Source organism: Notamacropus eugenii, chromosome 7 (assembly GCF_028372415.1).
Source record: "Notamacropus eugenii isolate mMacEug1 chromosome 7, mMacEug1.pri_v2, whole genome shotgun sequence".
Taxonomy (NCBI): domain Eukaryota; kingdom Metazoa; phylum Chordata; class Mammalia; order Diprotodontia; family Macropodidae; genus Notamacropus; species Notamacropus eugenii.
The window spans coordinates 169,806,525-169,827,142 of NC_092878.1; the positions used below are offsets into that span (position 1 = coordinate 169,806,525).

Sequence of the window (20,618 nt, forward strand, 5' to 3'; positions counted from 1 at the left end):
TACCTGGCCCAAGTCAAGGTAAGGGGGGCGGGGATCCTCCTGGTTGGCTGGTTTAAAACGCAGAGCCAGACATTTTTGGAACCTAGGTGTGGAGATTGGGGATCTTCCTGTTCAAGCCCGGATAGGCAGGGCTTCTTGTCCCTCCTGCTGGGACATTCTAATGAACACACCAGGGCTGATGTTCTCTGTGGCTCCTGGGATGAATTAATTACACTTGATTTACGAGTGAAATCATCCTGTTTTTACTTCTAGAAGTTGAAGAACTCAGAATGGCATTCCTTCACAGTGGAGATCAGTCATGTGTATGAAAGCCTGCCATGAATTCTGGAAAATCCTTGGGTGGCCAAGTCTTCCTGCACTAAGAAGTTCTCTGGGATACAAAGTTTCAGCATCTTTCTGCACACCCCCCCACCATAAAGAAAAAAGGACAGAAAGAGATGACTGGTGAGAAAGGGGAAGCCATTCTCCTCATCTTTAGCTTGCCATGAGCCCGCTCTAGGTTTCCGCAGCCTAGGAAAGTTCTAGATGAGAGGAATTGACTGATTAATGTGTGGAGAAGCAGCCATCACTCACAGGATCAAAACATTCTTTTTGACATTTGCTGCAGAGCTCATGAGACCAAGACATCAGGGTACACAGCTGATAAAGATGAGAAAAGTCTGAAAACGGAGATCTAAAGTCCTTTCTATAAAATCACCTTCACAGCACATCATATATTTACTACTGAGCCAAAAGGGGCTCAGAGCCATCTATCCCAGCCCTCTTATTTTGCAGATGGGGAAACTGAGGCCCAGAGAGGGTAAGGGACCCAAGACACCAGCCCACCTAAGGGTGAATCTATAGCAAATTATTGAACCTTTGAGCATTCTAACTCCTCTGCTAGGTTCTGCAAAACCCCCACCATCTCTCCTGCCACCTCTCATACTGTGTATGGCAAGACATTAAGCTCTATCACTTTGTCATGTCAGGTCCTTGAGCTGGTGGGGAATAAACCAGCCCTGCACAGTCCCACGATGGGTGCTCTCCCCATGCCCCACTCCAACTCCGCCCACCCCTTTCACTGTCCCCTGGGCTGGCTTCAGTGAGATCTGGCTTCCCCGGGGGACGCTGCATCCCTGCCACCCTCTCCAGCACCGACTGTCCTGGAAGGCTCCCCATTCTTCTGGCCAATGTCACTCAAAAAACAGCTCCTCCTTGGAAGTTCAATCTGTTAGGACTTTTCACCCAGCATAGACCATGGTGGATATTATGTACTGACTCCTAGCTCATTCTCCTTCCTTACTCAAGCAATTCCTACCTGACTCACCTCTTCCCCAATATCTACCCTTGTACTGAGGGACTGCAACACTCCAGCTTCTCTTTAAGAGGGGGTCTCATCCTAACTGAGAAGGGGCAGCTCATTTCCTTGGTTCTTCCTTCCTCTACAACCCCTCCCAACTCGGAGCCACACTGTTCCTACCCACTCTGATTTACCAATAGAACTGGGGGTTTGCCTCTGAAGGTCTCTGTTGTCCATGAAACCAACAAAAAAAGGAAATTATATAAGAAACAAAACTCAAGATAATGACCTAAATGGAGACCAAGGAATAATGAATAGATCAAAAATCAAACTATAGAAAAAAATATTCATGAGAAAGTAATGAAAAATAGCACTATTTCTTAGGATGCAGCACATGCAGTCCTCAGAGGAAAAACTACATTTCTGAAAACATGTTAAGAAAAGGAAAAAGGATTGAATTGAATACGCAATTTAAAAAATTAAAATAGAAAATCAACTCCTGAACATGCACAAAATAAGCTGTCTTGAAAAGGGTGGAGGGCAGGAGGGAGAGGAGAGGAAAGAAGAGGAAAATAATAAAAAAAGCAAGAACCTGAACAAAGTCAACTCATAGCGATTAGAGAGATTACAAAGAATTGTCAGCAACAAGGACAGGCAATTATATGCCAAAAAAATAAAAAATAAAAAAACCTGACTATTACCTGATGCTTATCTACAGAATACCTAAAATAACCAAACGAGAAGCGCACTAAACAACCTCGATCAGAAGAAGAGGTTAAGCAAGCCATGACTGCATGTAAAGAGCGAAAAGGGAAGGAGAGGAAACAAGATGGATGTTGTCTAAATAAATTTACAAAGGAATTTTAATCTGTATGTTTCACAAGAACTTTGAATGTTTCAAGAACAAAAAATAACTTAAAAATTTTTCTCAACAGCTGAGAAAAAGGTACTGTGCCAAACTCTTTATGAGGACAATATGGATCTGACATTCAAACCAGGGAGGGACAAAGCAGAAACTGTTAACTTATTCCACTAATAAATACTGAAATGATAATTTTAAATAAAGTAGTAATAGATTATAGTAACATTTTTAAAAAGTTATTAAAATGAAGCTGAATTTGAATGGATAAAAGGTTAACTCAAAACTGAGAAAATAATGATCATCAATCATATGTGACACTGCTTTTGTTCTGATTCAGGACACACTGCCTCCTTTCAATACGCAGGGACACAGCTACAAAAGGCTGAAATCCATTGAAGTATCAAGTAAATGTATGTGATATTGATAAGTCTGCCACCTAAGCTGTAGCTGTCCCCTGGGAGCGTGGGCCCGGGTGGCTTTCTGCCTCTCTGGCTCCCAGAGAGCCCTCCAAGGCCCAACGATAGCAGCAGTCACTTGTTTGCTACTAGTTTTTTTACAAAACAGCTTCCTGCATTCTTCTTACTACAGCTTCCTCAATCAACACCAAAGGATGATAAATAAGCTATTACAACACCATTAGAAACTGCTAAAAATCCTCCTGGCTGTGCTCCCCTCTCAGTTTCTCTCTCCTCTCAACACTTCTGTTGCTCACTGCAGTTTTCACTTGTCCGTGGCCCCTGCACTGTGATCACTCTCATGGTAATGGGAAAGGCTTTCCAGTATTTGTGTTGTATGGGAAGAGGCACGCAGGCAGCGTCAATCATTTCTTGGCACCTTAAGTTCTTTCTCTGGATCTCCAATCCTACCTACATCATCACCTGCTTAGAGGTCATTTCTAACCAATTCCAGCCCAGAATCAAAGGGGCAGGCTCAGGAGAGGGTCCTGCCTGAGAACAAGAGCACCTGGCTCTTCCCCACCCTCCCCTCCCACAAGAAGGGACACTTGCTTGTGCTGGGCCTAGGAGAAGATGCAGGAAGAAGTACTGAAGGAGCAGGCTGCAGACAGCCTGGAGGCAGGAAGTCCTGAGTTCAGAGCTGCCCTAGACACTTACTACCTTGGTGACCCTGGACAAATTACTTACCATTTGTCTGCCTCAGTTTCCACAACTGTAAAGGAGGACCATAGCAGAACCTACCTTCCAATGTCATTGTGAAGATTAAATGAGATACTATTGCTACAGCACCTACCACAGACCCTGGCACACAGGAGGCGTGACATAAATTCTTATCCCATCTTCCCCATCTGTTCTCTTTCTCTCCCCCTGGAATAACCAGCCCTTGACTGTGACTTAAGCTCCAGAGTTCCCCTCCCATCTCCACACACACAAACATCATGAGGATGGCACCAAATCACTAACCATCAACAAAAACCTCTGTGTAATGGGGAGATGGGTTAGAAAAATGAGGAGCCCGAGCAGACCAGGATGGTCCGTGGTGACCCTTTCCATGGGGAGTATGTATCTGCATCTTTTCCAATGATGTTAGCCGTTAACACATATGTAGTGCTGCCCTGTACACACCACACTGTTCCCAATAAAAAACACCTTGTTTTGGAGAAGAGAACTCAGCACCAATGAGCTGGCCATGTTTTTCGTAGGCTGAGGGTATGTTTGCCTAAAAGACCATTTTATGGTGAGCTCACATGAGGCAAGTGTTCACACAGAGGCCAGAAGAAGTGATAGAAGGTCTCTCTGAAGAACTTTTTAAATTGATTATAAGGTGCGGGAAACATGGTGTGTCCACATCAGGGAAGGTGCTGTGCTCTTTCAGCAAAGCAGAAATGCAACAGTGCGAAAGAAATGTGGGCTATGCAAATTTAGAGCCATCTCCAAATGTTCACATGGACTATCTGGGCCCGAGCTGTGGCAGAGGTCTCCCAGTGCATCCAGGGTCATCTCCAGTCATCCTAATGAATATCTGGTCACTGGATTCAGATGGCTCTGGAGGAGATGTGAGGCTGGTGACCTTACATAGCCCTCCCTCACTCAAAACAAAGTCAAGCACAAGTCATGTCATCATTTTTTTGATGGCATGGTCTTCTTCAGCAACTAAAGACAAACACAACTGAGCACTGACGGTGACTGTGCACCCTTACAAAACTTTGTGCCTTGCTTAGAGTCAGATGCAGAGCCCAGATGAGAGGGCCTGGTTCTCAACATGCTCAAGGCCAAGCAGGGCGAACAACGCCCCCAGATTCCTAAGACTACAAAGCCACCCCAATTCCCAGCAGTGGACAAGTGACACTGTACCTTATTGCCTGTCTGGATGGTCTCCTCACCCCACCTGGCCTTGAGGTAACAAACACATACAGGCATCATCTGTGAGTCCTCCCAGTTCTACAACAACTCTTATCTAAGAACATGTTAATGGCAGAAAGCAGTACAAATGGGTGAAGCCGAGCTCCTTCCTGTACATCCCAGGGTCTCCAGATGATGCCTCGGATAGACTTAGCCCATCCTCATTTAAGGACTCAAACTCTCACAGCCCATTAGAACTAGAAGGGATATCAGAGATCACGTACCCTTCACACACACACTCACATGTGAGCACACACCCAGCCACCCACACATACACTTCACAGACATGGGGACTGTATGTCTTCTCTCTCTATCCATCCATCCACCACTGTGGTCGGAGCATTTTGCTAGGAGATAAAAATAAACAAGTGGTTCCTGACAAGAGCTTCTGGAAGATGAGAGCATCACAGGTAAATGAATACAGAGACTGGCCAGGCATGTGTAGGAGGGGATGGGGGAGGGGGAAGGTGCTAAAGGTGTCAGCTTGGGATTCTACCAGGCGGTGGGCACCTGGAAGGAGCCTGCTGGAGACATGGAGCAATCTTTGCAAAAGCATGGGGGGAAGAGAGAAGGTCTCTATGGGAAATGGTGGGTCGGCCCATTTGGCTGTAACACAGAGCATCTGAACCAGAGAAATGTCTAGGAAGGCCAGAGAACCAGAGCAGAGCCCACGAGGACAGGGCTGCCCACATCCAGGGGAGGGTTCCAGAATGGCTGGTCAAGTTGGAGGAGCTGTCCAAGGGGGCTGTGGGGCTGAAGGGAAAGGGAATATGCAAATTCCAGAGTCTCAGAGGAACCCACGTGGCAGGCCAATGATGATGGTGATACCGTACAAAACGTCTCAGCTCTAGGCACTGCAGAGCCGCCTCAGGAAAGCTACAGAAGCCTTTATTTCTATTCATAAAACATTTCTTCTGTCACCGTGCTCAGCACATTAGAAAGGGCTAAGCGTTCTCATTACTGTCAATATCTAGCATGCAAATTCTGCAGAGATTCTGCTTTGAAACAGCAGTTACAATGTGTAAAACTGAAGAACATGACGTGGGGGGTCCTATTTTTCAAGCTATACCTCTCAATTTCAACACTGATTTGATGAAGAAAACCACTTTTATTAGACTTTTCAAAAGGTAACTGCTATTTTTGAAGCACTAAGGGGAATAGAAATTCTGCAAGGGCATCCACATTTACAAAAAAAACAAAATAAAATCAATCTCATACTCTCCTGCCTGGATATTTTTTGGGAAAAAAATATTTATCTAAATGAGGTCAATGAGGCAAAATTCAAATCTGAATAATCTGTGGTTTTTGACCTTTAAGGAGTCAGAGTATATAAGTAGGGCCAATTAAACGAAGAAGCCTTAGAGATCCACTCTACCCCTGCCAAGTCACAGTAGGAAACTCGGTGCCAGAGCCGAGAGAATAAGCCCATAGTATCTTACACGTGACCGGGATTGATCCTGGAGCGCCCACTCAGTAGTAGGCTGACCCTTGTCAATACATGTGCACACAGGCATGAGCACGGGCATGAATACCCTCCCCCCCCCCCCCACTTCAACCTCATCTACTTGGTAAAAACAACCTGTGGAGATACTCTTGTTCTCCGTTGAAATATCAAGGTATTCCTATGCACTAACTCTGCATTGCCTCCTGAACAATGCTTTCCTTGCTGTAATTTGGACATATTTCTCATTTCTTCCATTCCATCCAACAACCTCAAAGGGCCCAGCTGGCTTTTCTGTCCGGGAGGCCCCCTGTGACTGTACCATGTGCCCATCACTATAGTCAGACTCACAAAAACCTATGGGTATTCATGAGCAGATGCCCCTCCTTTGCAGACACCCAGAGCAAGCTGGCCCCCCCCCACCCTCTTCCATCCACATGCCTTTGCCGAGTGGCCCTATCATTTTCAGCCAGAAAATAAGGAGCACACGAGGAGAGAGAATGAGAAAGGGGTGAAAACATTCAGGAAGTCTTCCTTCCCCATCTCAGCTTCCCCACCACAGTAATACATCTGCCAGACTGGCAAAGTTCATGCCCAAAACCACTACCTCTTTTCCCATGACTTCAGAGAATGGAGAGCTCTGCTCCAAAATGAGCTGCCCACCCCTCCTCAGGCACACCCCACTCCTGATTCCTCCCAGGTTACTTTGGGAGGGAGGAACTAAAGTTCAAGAATAATCTTTGTTGTGACAAAACCAAGGCAATGCATTGAAAGGTGTGGAACATTCCAAGAAGTGAGACTGCTGAAGAAAGAGTCATGGCTTAGTTATAAGACAGGGCTCGGGTGAAGGCATGCAGAGATCCCCACAAAGTCCCTGTTTCCCTGAAATGAGGAAAAGGGAGGACCCAAAGGGATAGAATTTGAGGCTTGTCAGAGCTAATCCAGGTACTTATTAAAGCCCTGACCATAGCTATAGTAACATAATGTTATAAATGTAGGGAGATGGAGGTTTTAACCACCTCAGAACAAGGCTTGGCTTGTAAACACAGTAAGCACCAGTAAACACAAGGTGGGCCATATGAGGGAAGGGCATGGACCTTCCTTGTCTGGGCTCAGAATCAATGATAGTTGGGGTGAAGATGAGAGGTAGACTGTGGGTAGGGACCTCCTGAAGACATGAAGCCTTGGGCCACTGACCAGACTCAAAGTACCATGAGAACAGAATTCATCTGGGGCCACTCTGCCTGGCTTTTGATAGGTCACAGTGGCGGCTGTTGGGCCAGTGTCAGCATCTATACTCAGGCTGACTGAGAGTCCAGCAAGGCAGGAAGCCCACCTTTGGCCAGGAGAAATGATACAGCCTTCACAGGAGGCACAAGCAGCCCTTCCCCTCCAATCCCCCCAGATCCAAGAAGCCTCCAAGGTATCAGCCACGTTGATGAAGCTGGGCGAGAACCTGAAGTCCACAGGTACGAGGTTTGAGTTCTCCACACCTCTGCCCCTTGATGGTAAAGAAAGTAGAAGAGAAAACCTGCTTTGGGCAGTGAACGCCTGGTTAAGGAAACGGTGTGTGAGAAGGGGATGTGGACTCACTGACCACCGTGCTGAAACGCAGGCCTGACAAAAAGTCCATCCAACAATGGCTGCTAAGAGAGGGTTTGGCAGTCTTGTAAAAGTAATAAAAAATGGCAAGGGCAGGGAGAAGCAATGAATGGACAGAAACACATCAAGTTCTGACTGTACCAGGAACTGCAATAAGCCACAGGAAGAAACATTCTCAAGTGAGAGAGGGGAAGACCACAACACATAGGAGGGGAAGCTGGGAATCTCAGGCACGGTGACCTATCCTGGGCTCAGGCCTCGGCCATGCCTTTCTCATACATGATAACAGACAAGTAATCCAATCACAGGGGCAGATGAACTCACCACTAAATATTAAAAAGACCACAGAAGATGGCCCAGCCCAGAGCCCTATGGGGCACCAAAGTTGGGGTCAGAAAGGAAACTGAGAAGGAGTGGTCAGAGTAGGAGGAGAGTCAGGAGGGAGTGATGTCCTGAGAAGAGAGGATCAAGGAGGAGAGAGGGATCAAAAGTGTCCCAGGCCACAAAGGTCAAGGAGGACAGAGAAGAGGTTGCTGGACTGGCTAATTAAACGATCACTGTTACATGTGAGGGAGTAGATCTGCTGGCTGATGAGGCCAGGATCTTGGCTGCTGGGAGAGGAGAGGATGTGTAGCTGGATGCATCCAGAATAGCTAAGGATGACAGCTGGTGAGAATGCACAGATGGAGGCCGGGGGAGGCATGGGTGTGTATCTCTGCAGGTCACAGCAGACACCAAGACAAAGAGAAGGTATCAGAGAGAAATCTGCCAGAGAAGCAGGGAGGCCACCAGTCCCATGTGCATGCAGAGGGCCACTTGCCTCTGTAGGGGCAGATAGCAGCTGCAGGAACTCCCCACATGCACTTGGCAGCCTCTGTATAGGGACAAAGGTGACCGATGGTGGCAGTAGCCAAGCCTGGGGCCTCAACAGGACAAGGAGCAAGGGACCTGAGAGAAGAGGACTCCAGAGGAGTGTAGACTTGAACTGCCATGGGATGCCAGAGCCCAGAGTCAATAAGACCTGCATTCCAATCTGGCCTCAGACATTGACTAGCTGTGTGACTCTGGGCAAGTTATGTACTCTGTTTGCCTCAATTTCCTCACATGAGGTTCATAAAAGCCTCTCCCTCCAAGGGTTGTTGTGAGGATCAAATGAGATCCTCTTTGTAAAGTGCTCAGCACAGAGCCAGGCACACAGTAGGTCAGAAAACCAGCCTTGTTGAGGAGGTATTCCCCTCAAACTGGTAGCACAAACTCTTTCAAGCATGAGCCTTAGAGGCTCTGAATGGCAAAGAAGTCACCTCACTGAGGGCACTGAGAATGACCTCTCCTCCCTCAGAGAGAAAACCAGCACAGCCTGTAGAGAACAGGTGCCACTCCCGCTATATCATATGATCCCTTCAGGAGTCCACTTCCATGCTGGGGCCAGGTGCTCGTAATCCCAAGAGAAGAGCCATGGAGGCTTCCAAGGGCCCCACCTCTCTAACGTCAGAGTCATCAATCCAACCAGGATATTAGGGGTGGGGGGGAGAACAGACAGATGATCGTTTTTTAATTAACAAATGTAGAACTCTTTTTTTTTTATAGGCTAAACATGATCAGATTTGCCAATCTTTGTATAGGAACTTACCACTTGTCCATTCTGAGGGTTCTTATGAGCATATGGAGGTCCCCGGATGTGATTCCACATCTGTCCTGATGTCATAGCAAAGACCACACACTGAAAAAAGGGATAAATTCACATAGTTGAAACTCAGAATATAAAATACAAAATGTCACTTGAATACAACCAGTCTATTTAGCAAATTCCATTTTTTAAAAATCTGTAAAAGATTTAAGATGACCACTAAAGACAACCATGATTTCCACATTTCACCATTAAAACAACTCCAAGATTATGAGGACTGAACCAACTGGACAGCCAGACAGTGTGAGAGAGTCCCCCATCCTTGAAGGCTGGAGTGAGTTTATGTATGTCGCTATAGTTTCTAGGGTCCAGAGTAGTGCCTTCTCAGGGTACACAAGAACCTCATGATAAATGGGTTTTTTATTTTTAAAAAATTGAATTTTAGACCTAAAAGAATCTGTCAGAGTAAGAATAGACAGACTAAGGACAGTTTTCTATTCTTGAATTCTCTGCCCAAGTCTGGTCTAGCTAACCAAGTAAATAACATTAACTGAGTGTCTCCATATACACTCCTTGACTTGCAGGAGATGAAACACAAATGGGAGGGGACATGCCTGCGGAGAAGGACCCAGGTTAATGGCAAAGGCACAGGAATTAAGTAATGGGACCACGGTTCACGTACAGCCACATTGCTGGAAGAACCATCATTGTCACTACCCCAGCCAGTGAGAAGCGGAGGATGGTGGAACATCAATCTGTTTCATGGAATGCTGTGACCAGAATGATCATGGTGGGAGCCAACCTTCTGCACAGTTGGCTGGGCTGACTGGGCTGAACTACAGGGGGGACTGTCCAGGGCTGCTCGTGATCACCATTTGCTTACTGCCATGAAAACCCATTATTGGGATGAGAGTGTTCCCCCAGTAAGGCATGTCATGATTTCGTTATCATTAAAAAGATGATGGACTCCACAGCAATGGGAAGGAGCACAATGGCCCTGAGCATCCTCACTGTGATGCCAACTCAGACATCCCCACAAAGGATGGCCCAAGATCCATCATGTAGGGCAGGTCTGAGCAGAAAAGGGGGCAAGCCAGCCACCTGGGTAGGCCTGACAGATAGGCCTGGTGATCCATAAGAGGTAAGTCTCCAAGAGTAAAAACTCTGAGACTGAGGAGGGGAAATGGGCAAAAGCCCCTGGAGAGGCTACAAGGCACCACGTGACTAAGAGGCAAAGGCTCCAAAGACTGAGGAAAGAAAGACAATAACCGAGGTGTGCTTCAAGAAGAAGGATGCTGAAGGAGGGGGTGGGTTGGCCTAGGCAGAAAGGGACCAGGAGAGCCCATGAAACACAGGCAGGGACTGGAAAGTACGTTCCAGAGGTCGGGAACTGAGCGCTTTAACTGAAGCAAAAAGGGTCCAATGTCTATGGTTTTCCTGACAAGCTCAGTAAACAGAGAATGATACTGCCTATAAAGAAGACTCAACATGATTGCCTTCCACGTGCCACAGGTGGAGCACTTCAAAGTGCCTGACACTACAGGGGGACCTCAAAGCAAAACATCTCCAAAAAGCCCTGGATCTGTGACATCTACAACAAATATTGGGCTGGAAGCACAAAGAAGAGACAATCCAAGGAACGACATGAGGAGAAAAGTGCGCTGATGGAGAGGAGGTCAGCGAATCCTCCTGTCCCAGAAGGCTTCTTCCAGGCTCATTTCACAAAACAAGCCAGTGTGAAGCCAGTACCAAATAATCAACTGAAAGGAGGAGGACGTGTTGGAATGGAGGCTTTTGTGAGCAGAGAAATGATTTGTGATCACTGTCAAGTATCAAGTTTGCCTTCATTACCCAAGGGAAGAAAACTTCTCCAAGCCACAAACTCATTTTTTAGAAGAAAGTTCTAAAGGAGTGCTGCTTGATTCATTAAGGACGTGTGAGAATTAGGAAGAGAAACAGGAGGTCCTTGAACTCACATCTGACTTGATATTTTGCAAACTAGAAGCCTTTATCTAGACACACAAACGACCATTTCTTGTTTCTTATTAGTCTCTCTCTCTATTTCTTTTCTTTTGCATTTTTTAACACAGTTTCTATCAGATAACATAATTCTAACTTTTGGTCAGGTGATATTTCTTTTAAAGCATTTACAATATAGACCAAAAATGGATTTTTTTTTAACATTAACCGACTGAGACACAAATAATAACTATGTATCCTAACTTCATAAGCCCTTGACCTAATTGTCTCCACACTATTACTAAGAATTAAAGGACCCTAACTTATTGTTGTTGGTCTAAAGTCTTAACCTTAATAGCTTAATTTTGGTCTTGACCTCGGATGCTCCCCTACCAACAATCTATAATTCAATAGATCTGGTATTAAGTTTCCAAACTTTCTGACTATAGGAAATTGCCACTAAGAGCTGGGACATTGCAGGGAAACAATATCCCCTCAACTTCATGGCGGTTCCAGGCAGGAGTAGATTGCCAACTTGCATTCAGTGAGGCTTAGAGTTTGCCAGGTGTCAGTGGAGAAACTGAGTCAGGAGAATCCTATCTCAGTCCCGGCTGAACAGCTGCTCTCCCACCCTTCCCATGAGATCACCTTTTTCAGTTCACACCAGCATCTCACAGGCTTACTGGCATCATGGATTGGAGGCTCAGACCACGTTTCTTGCTATCCATACTTGGAGTTAGACTCAGAAGAACAGTCAGTTAATAGTCCCATAGCATCTTAAAATAGCAAGTTCTAATAATCAGATTTCAGATATGACTATAATTTCATATTGGCTAAGGAACATCTTTTGAGGCAAGTCTTAAGTAGCTTACATGCCTTTCTACACATGTTCTAGTTCCTGATTAAATAACAATCATAAAATCAAATTTACCATTAAAACTTTAACTTTTCCATCAATGCCAAATTTTACCCGAAGTTACCTGCCTCTAGGAGACTTAGACTAAAATTCATTTCCCCAAACTAAAGATGTCTCTGATTTAGTCTCAGTAATTAATTCAGTCAATTGTTTTAATACTAATTGCTTTTGCATCACTTTGTAACATGTCCAATTTTTTCCCCATCTCTCCCCTCCCCCACCCCCTAATACCTTGCATTCTGATTATCCCTTCCTTCAATGAGCCTTCCCTTCTATCAACACTCCACCCTTCCCTTACCCCCATCTTCTCTCTTTTCCTGTAGGCAAGATAAACTTCTATACCCCATTACCTATGTTTCTTATTTCCCAGTTATATGCAATAATAATTCTCAACATTCGTTTCTAATACTTTGAACTTCACCTTCTTTCCTTTCCTCCCTCCCTAGCCATCCCCACTGAGAAGGCAAGCAATTCAATACAGGCTATATATGTGTCATTTTGCAAAAGACTTCCATAATAATCATGTTGTGTAATACTAACTATATTGCCCTCTATCCTACTCTATCCCCCCTTATTTTTTATTCCCTCATTTGACCTTGTCCCTTCCCAAAAGTGTTTATTTCTAGTTACTCCCTTCTCCCACTTGCCCTCCCTTCTACCACTCCCCTCACCTCACTTGTCACCTTCTCCCCTACTTTCCTGTAAGACAGATTTTCATACTAAATTTAGTGAGCATGTTATTCTCTCCTTAAGCCACACATTTTCCCCCTCTCCCCTTCTCTCTTTTCTTCTCCACTGAACAAGATTTTTCTTTATCTTTTTTATGAGTTATAGTTTGCTCCATTCCATTTCTCCCTTTCTCCTCCCAGTATTTTCCTCCCTCACCTCTTAATTTTTATTTTATATGTATTTTTTGTGGATATAATCTCTTCTGATTCAACACAGCCTGTACTCTCTCTATGTGTGTGTGCGTGTGTGTGTGTATGTACAATCCCTCCACCTACTCAAATATTGAGAAGAGTCTGAAGAGTTATAAATATTTTCTTTCCATGTAGGAATATAAACAGTTCAGCTTTAGAAAGTCTTTTATGATTTCTCTTTCCTGTTTACCTTTTCAATTTTCTCTTGATTCTTGTGTCTGAAAGTCAAATTTTCTATACAGTTCTGGTCTTTTCAACACAAGTGCTTGGAAGTCCTCTACATCACTGAATGACCATTTATTCCCTTGAAGTATTATACTCAGTTTTGGTGGGTAGGTGATTCTTGGTTTTAATTCTAGTTCCTTTGACTTCTGGAATATCTTATTCCAAGTCCTTCAATAACCCTTAATGTTGAAGCTGCCAGATCCTGTGTTACCCTGAGTGTATTTTCACAATATTCAAATTGCTTCTTTCTAGCTGCTTGCAATATTTTCTCCTTGACCTTGGAACTCTGCAATTTGGCCACAATATTCCTAGGAGTTTCTCTTTCCGGGTCTCTTTCAGGAGGTGATCAGTGGATTCTTTCAATATTTATTTTGCCCTCTGGTTCTAGAATATCAGGAGAGTTTTTCTCAATAATTTCATGGAAGATAATGTCTAGGCTCTTTTTTTGATCATGGCTTTCAGATAGTCCCATAATTTTTAAATTGTCTCTCCTGGATCTATTTTCTAGATCAGTTGTTTTTCCTATGAGATGTTTCACATTATCTTTTATTTTTTCAAACTTTTGGTTTTGTTTTCTAACTGCTTGGTTTATCTCATAGTCATTCATTTCCATGAACTCAATTCTCTCTTTCAGATGAACTATTCTGTTCAGTGAGCTTTTGAACTTTCTCCTCCATTTGGCTAATTCGGCTTTTAATGCCTCCTTCTCCTCACTGGCTTTTTGGACCTCTTTTTCCAATTGAGTTAGCCTCTTTTGAAAGGTGTTATTTTCCTCAGTATTTTTTTGGTTCTCCTTTAGCAAGCTGCTAACTTGCTTTTCAAGCCCTTCTATTGCCTGAGCCCAATTTAAGTTCACTTTGGAGGCCCTGGAGGCACAGGTCTTAACTTCCTGTGACAGTAAGCCTTGTTCTTCCTCATCAACAAAGTAACCTTCTATGGTCTTAATTTTTTTCCCAGCCAATTACTTGACTTCTGAATCCTTGAAGAGATTATACTCAGCTGCTTGGTTCCCTGGAGCTTTAGGTGGGGACAGGGCCATCACTCAGGGCTAGGGTTTAGATCAGCTGCTCCCTACCACCAGAGGCTTTAAGCTGAGCTGCCTGGACAATGGACCCAGGTTGTTTCCTGGCCTCCATAGCTGCCTACAGTCTGCTGAGGTCTCTGCTGTTGCCTGTGGCTATTGCTGGAGAAACCCTGTTCCCTCTTGCCCAGCTGGGAAAGCCTTCCCTCACTGACCTTTGGAGCTTTCTTTGTGGCTTGCGGGTTGAGGTATCTGGGACCTTCCCTGCTATGAACTCTGCCCAGAGGTCTGTTCAGGTCCTGATCCTCCCAATGCCGAGTGGCCAGGGCTGTGTTCTGCTCTGTTCAGTGTTCCGTGAGATAGACCTTTCCTGTCGGCCTTCCGGGTTACCTTTGGCTGGAAACCTCTTTTGCTCTGTGGGCTTCTGCTGCTCTAGACTTTGTGGAGAGTTCTTTTTACAGGTATTTTGTGGATTGTGGGGGAAGCACTAGAGTACACGCGTGTTTCTGATCCACCATCTTGGCTCCGCTCTCCTCTTTCTCTATTTCTAAGGCTTTCCAGATACTGTTCCATTTTTCCATCTCACTTCTCCTGTTACTTATGTCTTGGAACATCATTTTCTATGGCTTCATTCTGCTTTCCTGACCTGTGTGCCATCTTCCCATGATGAGGCTGAAGCACCAGCTGCCTCTGGCATCTCCCCTATCTTTCAGGGCAGAGAAATTAATTACAGTCATAATAATAATTTAAAAAGTCTCCAGGTTCCATGAACTACCTCCAAAAGTCACAGGGTGCTTTATGGGAGCTGGGTTCCAGTTTTCCAAATAGCCTAGAATATATATGCCTAGATTAAATGATGCAGATGATTAGACAGCACTGATTGAAATGGTCCTTCCAATCAGGCCCATTGCATCCCTTCCAAGCTTACTAAATAATGATGATGATACTGATATTGACCCTGAATACAATAACAATAGTAGTTAAGATTCTTACAGAACCTACTATGTGTCTGGCACTGCACTAAGCACTTTACTCCTTGGATCCTCCCACCCCTAGAAGGTAGGTGCTATTATTTATCCCTATTTTATAGATGAGGAAACTAAGGCAAACAATGGGTTAGTGACTTTCCCAGGGCAGCTAACAAATGTCTGAGGCTGGATTGGAACTCCGATCTTTCTGACTCTAGACCTAGCGCTCTGTCCACTCTGCCACTCATCTCCATGCCCTCCCCAAAGCTGACTTTGGGGGAGAAAGAAGGTTCATACAACATGATCATGTAGGCCCAAACTGGCTCCCATTTGCCCTGCCCCAGATATACACAATGACAGAGAGTCTCTAGCTCATGCATCCAAACTCAGGTCAAACACATGGGTCTTTCTGGTGTGGTGGCCAAACTCCTCTAATTCTAGATCTCTTCCAAGAGGCTCTGCAAAGCTCTGGGTTGAAATTCAACTTGCACATTACCATCTATCCACGTGGGCCTCACTCTGCACAGGGTATCCTTCTCCAATCTGTACTCTGCAATGGACTGAAAACATTCTGAGAAGGGACCATAGGCTTCACCAGACTGGCAAAGGAGGGCTGAACCCAGGTGAAAACAAAGAACCCTTGTTCTGAGGCGGCCAGCATTTCTGCACAGCTCTTCCAACACACCCTCTCCACAACAGCCCAGAAAATGCTTCAAACCAAATTCTGATAGAGAAAGGTAAGAAAGAGTCACAGAGAGTCATTTTTTCCAGCCCAAGGAAGCTTAGGAAGACAAGAAAGGCCTGTCAACACTGGGGAAAGATATGGAGCATTCTAGCTCTCAGGGCCTGAACATCAGGGCAGAAGGAGATTCCAGGGAACCCCTGAGTCAGACCTGGGAGTGGGAATGGGTGTCGCTGGGGAGCTTTTAGCCCTTACCCACCTTCCAGTCACAGATCCAGGACAGAAACAAGTAGTCCAGGCCTGGTAGCTGTGTCCCCCATTATCCAGTCCCAGGTCACTGTTCCAGGGTGGGGCAGAGGTCACAGTCACAATGTGCCCTAGCAATATATGGAGCAAGGAACAAGGCCCAACACCACAGCTATGAGGTTCAGGGCCCAAGGGCACAGCAGAAACTTAGTCCTGCTCATGTCTGCAGAGGAAGAACCAGGGCAGGAGACTAACACTGCTGGGAGCTGGCAGTTCTGTCACTTTGACTCTAGAGAATCTTCCACCAGACTAAGAGTAATGGAGTCCAACAGCAGTCTCAACAGCACATGAGCCAACAGATCTGAACCAGGCTAAGAACTTGGAGAGCACAGACCAGGAGGACAGGCCCCCGACAGAGTTGTGAAAGTAAAAGCTCAAGCCAGACATGCTGCCCGGACACCAGCAGCACCCTGCACTAACAAAGTCCAAAGTCAGTGAGTGGGTTGGAAGAATGAGCAAAAAGAAAAGGAGCCAACCACAAAGAGCAACTCTGGGGTCAAGGATGCCCAAGACACAAACGCAGAAGAAGACAATCACTTGAAAACATCTACAAGCAAAGCCACAAAAAAAAAAAAAAAAATTGCTAGATGTGACAAAAGCCCACAAGAATTCTGAAGAGAGATAAAGAAAGAGATAAAGAAAAAAAGATTCTAAAAACCAAATAAGAGCAAAAGGGGAAAACATAGAAAAAGAAATGAGAACTATGCAAGAAAGTTATGAAAACAGAATTAGCAACTAGGTAAAAGAGGCCTAAAGTGTTACAGAAAAAAAAAAAAACTCTTTGAAAATCAGAATTGGCCAAGTAGAAGGTATTACTTACTCCATGAGACATGAGCTCTGTAAACAGCTGCTAGACAAAAGAAGAAAACCTTTCCCCAAACCTGGAGGAGGCTCACTGAACCTAGCAGAGCTCCCCATTGGCAGGACAAAGGCAGGCCAACGAGACATGGCACATCATGCAAAGCCAATCTCCAGGACACTTCTGTCCATGAAAGACATTCTAAATCACAAAATAAGGTGCAGGGATCACTGGGGACACCCTATTTTTATCACTGGGAGCTCTAAGCTCCCCTCTTTTACGCTACAAAACCAAAACTTAACTTTAGATATGTGAAGATATATAATAACTCCTATTCCCCTATAAGAAAAGAGATAAAAAAGATACATCAAAGGGTCTCTCATCATCATGACAGAAAGAACGTAACAAAAGAGCACAAAAATCCAGTCTTGAAACTCAATGTGCCAATGCATCTCAAGGCTGATAAAAACGCAGGAGGGCTGAGACACGCTGGGTTGTGCCCAATCTTTGTAAAGAATAAGATATAAGGATTTCCTAAGAATCAGAATGAACCATAGAACTATGGCATTGTTCACAGGCAATAACAAAGACTTGAGAAACAAAGGATGTGGGAAGCCACAGAAAACGTATTTAGGTCTTGAAATAGTTTTCTCCAGTGGTGTAAGGATGTATGTTTGCTTTTATACATCTTAAAGCAAGAGAAGCTGCTGCACTCTGCCCCTGCGACCTGGCTGGAAAACTGTGGGCTCCCCTTCAGTCTAGGATTCCCACCCCAGTTATACAAATCTTACAGACTTGGCTAGATGTTGGAAGTGAGAACCCCGTTCTGTGCCTTGGATTGGAGCCACGCTGCTGCTGCTGGTAATGAGTTCTGAACTTCTTTGTCTGCACTCTGTCCAGGGCCTCTCTACCAGGAATGCCACCCTGCAGAGGTCCCTTTCTCAGTCCTCCCTGGAGTTATGACCCACAACTAGGTAATGGGTAACCAGACTGCCAGCTGCATCCACCATTGTCCCAGTAACCTGGTATGTGTCTGGTGCTGCTGTTTCTCCACTGGATACCTTGTCTTGCGCTGGTGCCCAGCTTCTCCTTGGATGCCAGAGTGCACTAAGCATGGCACATTCTGGGCTTGACGCTATCCCCAGGGTCCACATACCACTCTGTCTACTACATAGGCCATGCTGGGCTGGGCAAATGACCTCTCTTTCTTTTTCTGAATGTATCCCTCAGGATTCTGCACATTTTACAGATGTCGGGAAGAGTGTGGAGGGGAGGTCATTACGCTGCTCCCTATCTCTCTGCATCTTGTCTCCAAGCTTTTATCTTCAATTATTTAGTTAGTATTTTCTTTTTTCCCAATGACATGTAAAAACAATGGTTAACATTCTTTTTTTAAAATGTAGAGTTCCGGGGGCGGAGCCAAGATGGCGGAGTGAAAGCAACGACTCACCTAAGCTCCTGGAAAAACTCCTTTGGATATTTCTGGGGGGAGAGTCTGACCAGACTTTGGAGGTGTAGAATCCAGTGGGAGACGGACTTTGACAGATTCGGAGCCCAGGCTGGACTGGAAGGTCCACGGGAGGGATTTGTTCCGCGGGGGTAAGAGCCGGGCGCACAGCGCAGCGCGGTCGGCGCGGCAGGGCGGAGGCGACCCGAGGGGCCCGAGAGTGGCGGGCGAGACCAGCGGAGCAGGAGATAAGCCAGGCCGAGCCAACGATATCAGCGCAACAGCCTTTGAAATCTTCAGCCTAAAGACGGGACTTCAGTGGGTCACTACTTGAACATCCAGAAGCTGGGATGCCGGAGTGATCAGTAAGTGCTCTCCCCTCCCCCCCGATGACCGTGAGGGAACCATAAAATTCTTCCCCAGATTGATCCTGGATCAGTGGGAGCAGCAGAAAGGGGCGAGTGGTCTCGTAACACCAGAGGCTGGAGAGGTGGCAAAGGGGGATTCTTCCTACCGTGGTGGAGGCTATCTGGAGGGACAGACGACCCAGGGCAGAGAAAAATTCGCACTGAGACCCAAGCAAGCCTCAGCCCGGGAGACGAGCCCCAGGAGGGGCGGGAACACGCATTAGCCTCTAGGCGTGCCCCAGCCCTCCAGGGGAAAAGGGAAGACAATAGGGAAGCTGGGATCACCATCCCCCGGACCTTGCCTTTGCCTCAGGCCAGCTGAGGAGATATCCTGAGACCAGACCACACCTCGCACACACCTATCAAGCTAAACCCAGGGTTGATCTGGGAAACAACAACAACAAAAAAAAGCCTGCTTTTAGCCTAGACAAACATCAACTCAACTTAAAAGATCTGTATCTTCTGACTGAAAGAACCAAAAGCTACAACACTCAGCCAACATCATGAATCGGAAAAAGCAGACGAAAAGTGAAAAAACCATAGAATCTTTCTATGGGGATAAGGACCAAAACACAAACACCAAAGAGGTCAGAGCTGAGACTGTACTTCCATCTGAAACCTCAGATGGGACTATGAATTTCTCGCAAGCACAACTAGATTACCTGGAACGTCTGAAGAAGGATATAAAAGAAAAACTGGCCAATGATTTTAAAACCATAAAAAAAGAATTCACTGATGAGAACATCAATCTGAAAAAGAAAATTGAAGAAATGGAAAAGGAAGTTCAAAAATTAACTGGAGAGAATAATTCCCTAAAAGGAAGAGCTAATCAAATGGAAAAGGAAACCCAAAACCTAATTGGGAAAATTGATCAGATGGAAAAGGAAACCCAAAACCTAACTGGGAAAATTGGTCGAATGGAAAAAGAAGTACAAAAATTAAATGGAGAAAATAGCTCCTTAAAGGGAAAAATTGGCCAGATGGAAAAGGAGATGCGAAAGCTAACTGAAGAAAACAATACGATCAAGATTAGAATTGGGCAAGTAGAAACTAATGACTCAATGAGGCAACAAGAGTCAGTCAAACAAAATCTAAAGAATGAAAAGATGGAAGAAAATCTAAAATATTTAATTGGAAAAACAACTGACCTGGAAAATAGATCCAGGAGAGAAAATCTAAGAATTATTGGCCTGCCAGAAACCCATGATGAAGAAAAGAGTCTGGACAATATCTTCCAGGAAATCATCAAGGAAAACTGCCCAGAAGTACTAGACTCAGAGGGCAAAATAGTCATCGAAAGAATCCACCGTTCCCCACCGGAAAGGGATCCCAAACTCAAAACCCCAAGAAATATAGTTGCCAAATTCCAGAGCTATCAAGTGAAGGAGAAAATACTACAAGCAGCCAGAAAGAAACAATTTAAATATCAAGGTCACACAGTCAGGATCACACAGGACCTTGCAGCTTCTACATTAAAAGATCGAAAGAATTGGAACCCAATATTCCGTAAGGCAAAGGAGTTGGGACTCCAACCGAGGATCAACTACCCAGCAAAGTTCAGCATAACATTTCAGGCAAGGAGAAAGTCATTCAACGAAATAAGGGATTTCCAGAGCTTCCTGACCAAAACACCAGAACTCAATAGACAATTTGATCTTCAAATGCAGGTCTCCAGAGAATCATAAAAAGGTAAACAGAGGGGAAAAAACAAAAACAAAAACTTGCAACTCAATTAGGGCAATCTGTTTACCTCCCTGTAAGGGAAGATGCTACCTGTTAATCTTGAGAACTGTGCAGCTA

The 20,618-nt window shown here is 45.1% G+C and overlaps 1 protein-coding gene across 3 annotated transcripts in view; it reads right to left on the minus strand.

The window, feature by feature from the left end:
- TUSC3 (tumor suppressor candidate 3) overlaps positions 1 to 20,618 on the minus strand; it is a 69,036-nt gene that overhangs the window by 17,482 nt on the left and 30,936 nt on the right. For all 3 annotated transcript variants that reach the window (XM_072625689.1, XM_072625687.1, XM_072625688.1), the window contains exon 6: positions 9,172 to 9,261. In XM_072625689.1, coding sequence (XP_072481790.1) covers positions 9,172 to 9,261 — 90 coding nt within the window. The remainder of the gene's footprint in view (positions 1 to 9,171; positions 9,262 to 20,618) is intronic.